The following is a 4685-nucleotide window of genomic DNA, read 5'->3' on the forward strand; positions in this document are numbered from 1 at the left end:
AGTCCTGGGAGACAACAGCCAAATCTCCACTCTGGAACAGGCCAGCAGCTTGTACAGGCACTGGTTAAAGGACACTTCATGACATGGTCACAAATACACCAAAGGCAGCACACTCTGGCTGCCTGGCAGGACTGTGACATAAATACATTCCATAAATACCTAAACCTGGACTTTCAGGGCTTATTAAGACCTTTGAAGTTCTCCAGGTAGAAGATGCACCAGGAGGGAAGGTGATGTCCTGGTGATGGAGGGGCAGGGGCACTGTGGGGGCAGTCTTCACCCTACCACCTCCTGCTGTGCCCTACTGATGAGACAGTCACCCCAATACTGACCCAAGGTGACAGTGCAGCCATTTACAGTTTACCCTGGCAACACAGATAGGTCCTTCCCCTCTCCCAGCTTCCCCAGTCCTCACTGTGGGCATCTAGGGTCAGCCTTGGGGGTGGAGGTGAAGCATGGTGACCTCAGCTTGCTCCTCATGACAGGCCCCTGCATGCCACAAGGGTGGGTGTCCCAAATGTGATGCCACCCCATGAGGGCACTGTCTGTTCCTGTGAGCTCTGAGCCCTCTTTGAGGGGTCCTGCCACCCCACAGCTGCCTGTGTTGCCGAGGGAAGAGCTTCTCTGCAGATGCCTGTAGGCACAAGCGCCCAGGATCGGGCTGATACTTGCCATCCCGAGGGATTCTCCTCCTCCTCCTTCTCCCAGGCAGCCTGGAGAAGGCAGAGCTTTGCTATCCCTTTGCACCAGGGCCATGCATGTCACTGTTTCTGTCCCTGTCCCAGGTGAGGTGAGGCCTCCTGTGCTCACGCTGAAATATACAGAGGAGCCTTCAGCTGAATCCGGGGAGAAGCTGTTGGGATGGGATACAGTTGGGGGAAAAACAGGCTCGTGCCCTGCTTCATCCTCCTGTGCCATTCCCGCAGAGCTGGTGCTGGGTTTGATGCCTCCTCCATTCCTCAGTGGCAAACCAGATTCAACCCCCTGAGGACAGATTTCCCTCATGGGGAGGGAAAGGTTTGCCCCAGGCTCAACATCAGCAGGTTTTCCCATTATCCATCCTCCAGGATAAACCTCTCCCACACCACCATCTCCAAAAGCTGCACTGATGACAGACAGATCTCCTGTCTTCAAGGCCAGCTTTACCAGCAGCCAGTGGTGATGGTTTGTCCAGCTGTCCTCCAAACACCCTTTGGATTGCAGGAGTGATGAGCTGTTCCCATTTTTGGGATCTGTCTTGGTCCCTTCCTCTCCCAAGGACTCTTTATCTCCTGAAATTCCTGAATTCTGGTCAGACTGGGAGCTTTCTCCGGAGATATCATCATCATCGGCTGCAGCACTGCAGGTTGTCTCCAGGAATCCCTGCCAGATCTCTGTGGACTTGGGATGGAGCAGGCTGTAATAAACCACCAGAGCTGTGGCACCTGGAAAAGAGCAGAAAGGTATCAAGGGATGAGTCCCAGTGGTGTTTGGGTGAGGTGTGGAGGAGAGGCCAAACCTTGCTCCACCTCCTTTGCAGAGACGCCGCTGGGCATCAGGTTCCTTTCTACTTCTATCCTAAACTCACCCAAGGCCAGAGAAATTGCTCCTTTTCTAGCTCTGTTCTTGAACATGGCTAATCTGACTGTGGTTGGTGTGGGGAGATGCACAAAGCCCAGCACATGTGGGTTTTATAGCTTCCTTCTGTCCCCATCCCACTGGGAAAATGTGAGCCTGGTTGGCACAAAGATGCTCTGAGGGCTGGAGCAGCTCTGCTCTGGAGACAGGCTGAGAGAGTTGGGTGTATTCAGCCTGAAGAAGAGAAGGCTCCAAGGAAATATTAGAGCCACTTCCAGTGCCTAAAGGGGCTCCAAGATTGCTGAAGGACTTTGGAGCCTGGAGGGACAGGACAAGGGGGAATGGCTGTAAACTGAAAGCTGGAAGAAATAAAGCAAATAGTCTGATGTAACTAACATAACAAAAAATGCTCACTTAATCCAAACATGCAATCCAGGCTGTAAAACCCATGGATCTTACCTATTACAGATGCTGACATGATAGCCCCAGTCACACACAGGCTGTTCCTCAGCTCTGCCTGCAGGAACCGAGTGGCAAGTAGCAGCAGGAGTGTGTTCTCCATCAGCATTATCTGCAGAGCAGAGGGAAGAGAGTTGCCACTTTTATCCTTCTGGTGGCTTTCAGTATGCTTTCAATGACAGAAAACACTTGGTTTCTAGATTTTCATAGATACATAGAATCACAGAATGGGTTGGGTTGGAAGAGACTTTAAATCTTATCTCGTTCCAACCCCCTGCCATGGGCAACGACACCTTCCGCTAGACCAGGTTGCTCAAAGCTCCATCCAACCTGGCCCTGAACACTTTTCCTGTTTTATTTTGCACCTAACTTGTCACTTAAAAGTTGCTGAATTTCTGCAAGGTCTCCCCTTTTTGTACCATGAAAAATAACTCCGACATTGTATAGCTGCCCCTAAGGAAGCAAAGCCAGTGAGGAAGGTGCATTCACCTAGGTGTCCATGTGGCTTTGTCTGGACACAGTAAACACTGGATTTTTATCAAGTGGTTATGTGAGACAGGAGAATGGAGAGTCTGAAGCTATTGCTTCTCCCCAGCAGCTGCATTCATATGGAATACCACATGTCCTGAGTACTTACTGCATAAAATACAGCCACTCTGGTCTTGGAGGGACCAGGACGGACATTGATATAGCAGAAGATGTACACAGCTCCCACCAGGCAGTTGAACAGCCTCCAGCGGCATGGCTGCACCACAATGTCCGTCTGCTGAGCCACTAGCCAGAAGGACATGAGCAACCAGTGGACACCTGTAAGGGAAAGGGCAAAGCCATTCCTTGGGGAAGCAGAAAACAGCTCCAGCACCAGGAGTATCTCAGGGCTGACTGCAGGGTGGGATGTGGGGAAGAGGATCTCAGGTCTTACCTGCCACAGCGAAAACCCAAAAGGAATAGAACCTGGCAAAGAGCACCAGGGCCACAACCCTGGTCCCCAGCATCCCTGTCCTCCAGAGCAACAGACAGAGGATGGACGTGGCTGGTGGGCTGAGGTGACCAGGCTTCAGCAGGCAGGTGAAGTGACTGTAGGAGACCAAAGCCCAGGCGAGGGAGAGCAGGGACAGCCCTGCACTGACACCTGCATGGGGACAGGGGCAGTCAGGACTCTGAAGGATGCCCAACTGCACTCACTGTAGGGCCATATCTCAGTGCTAAAGTGCTGTTGGTAGTAACAACAATACAAGTCAGACACCCCACAGTCCTACCAATTCAATCATAGAATCATGGCATCACAGAATGGTTTGGGTTGGAAGGGTCTTTAAAGACCAACCTCCTGTAATGAGCAGGGACATCTTCACTTAGATAAGGTTGCTCAGAGCCCTGTCCAAGCTGGCCTTGAATGCTTCCAGGAATGGAAGTTGAGTATTTCAACCACTTCCTGCTAAATCTGGTCTCCTTTGCATGCTCAGCATCTGCCTATGGAAATCCTGACCACTCCCTCCCATGGGCAAATCTCTGCAGCTTCGGGACAGGTCCATCCTGGGCACTATGAGTGGACCAGAGGCAGACACCGACTGAATGTGACCTTGTGTACACCCCAATGTCCCCCTTTGCACACCTGAAAGCTCACCTTTTCTGCAAAGCAGACCCAAACCCTTAAATGCTCAGCCTTGCAGTATGATTAGGGCTCGATCATCAACAAGAACATGTGTTGAGTTCAACCCAGCCAAGGCACTGTCTTGCCATGGATATTGCCTGTACAGGGGACTGACTGTACCAGGAGAACCATGGGTGGCTCAGACTCCTCTAGGTTCAGCCACAACAGATATTTCAGCCACATTTGTCCCTGCTGCTTTGCATTGAGCCTTTCCAGTCCCTTTACAGCATCCTCCTTCATCCAGAGCCTGCCCTGTGCCCTGCCAGGTGGGCACATGCATCCCTCACCCGAATGCAACATCCCTCTACAGCTTGAAGCATCCTCCTAGAAACTCCTGGCTCACCAGGGATGAAGCCTGCTGGGTTGATGGCCACGACAATGTATGCCTGCAGCAGGAGGTGAGGCAGGGTCTGCAGCAGAGCTTCCAGGAGCCTCAGGACACACACATCCCCAAGTTGGATCAGCACCTCCCCAGCATGGGCACTGCAGCCAGGCTCTGCCATCATCCGCAAAACATCCCAGTACCTGCAAGAGTCACCATGATGGAATGTCCCCCCTGTTTTGGCAAGTTTGGAACTGCACCCAGATTGGGGGGGTTGGGTGGATCACAGGGAGCATCTCTCACCGCTTCCAGAGGCCCAGCTGCAGGAGATGGAGCACCAGGAGAGAACACCTGGGTGGATGTCCATCTGTCCTGAACCAGAGGATGCTGAGGAGCTGAGCGGCGTAGCCGGGCACCACACAGGCAATGGTCAGTCCAAACCAGCCAAGCTGCCCACAGACGAGGTAGTGGATGATGGTGCAGAGATCTGCAGAAGGGCAGAGAAGCAGCACTGAGGGATGCCACAGCCACACACACACACAACTGAGAGATGCCACCCATAATCATAGGATACTGGAATGGTTTGGGTTGGAAGTGACCTTAAAAATCATCTTGTCCCATGCCCCTGCCATGACCAGGGACACCTTCCACTAGACCAGGTTACTCTAAGCACATTCCAACCTGTCATTGAACAAT

General features: G+C 52.3%; 1 protein-coding gene across 1 annotated transcript; it reads right to left on the bottom strand.

The window, feature by feature from the left end:
- Nucleotides 1-411: 411 nt before the first annotated feature.
- On the bottom strand, nucleotides 412-4476 carry XKR5 (XK, Kell blood group complex subunit-related family, member 5; the record flags this gene model as incomplete). Its single annotated transcript, XM_009071588.1, has 6 exons — nucleotides 412-1424; nucleotides 2017-2128; nucleotides 2654-2823; nucleotides 2939-3148; nucleotides 4011-4192; nucleotides 4293-4476. Coding segments are annotated over 6 exons (1871 nt in total), but the record flags the coding sequence as incomplete, so codon positions are not given.
- Nucleotides 4477-4685: the final 209 nt, after the last annotated feature.

The sequence above is a fragment of the Acanthisitta chloris genome, unplaced genomic scaffold, assembly GCF_000695815.1.
Source record: "Acanthisitta chloris isolate BGI_N310 unplaced genomic scaffold, ASM69581v1 scaffold4090, whole genome shotgun sequence".
In the NCBI taxonomy this organism is placed as follows: domain Eukaryota; kingdom Metazoa; phylum Chordata; class Aves; order Passeriformes; family Acanthisittidae; genus Acanthisitta; species Acanthisitta chloris.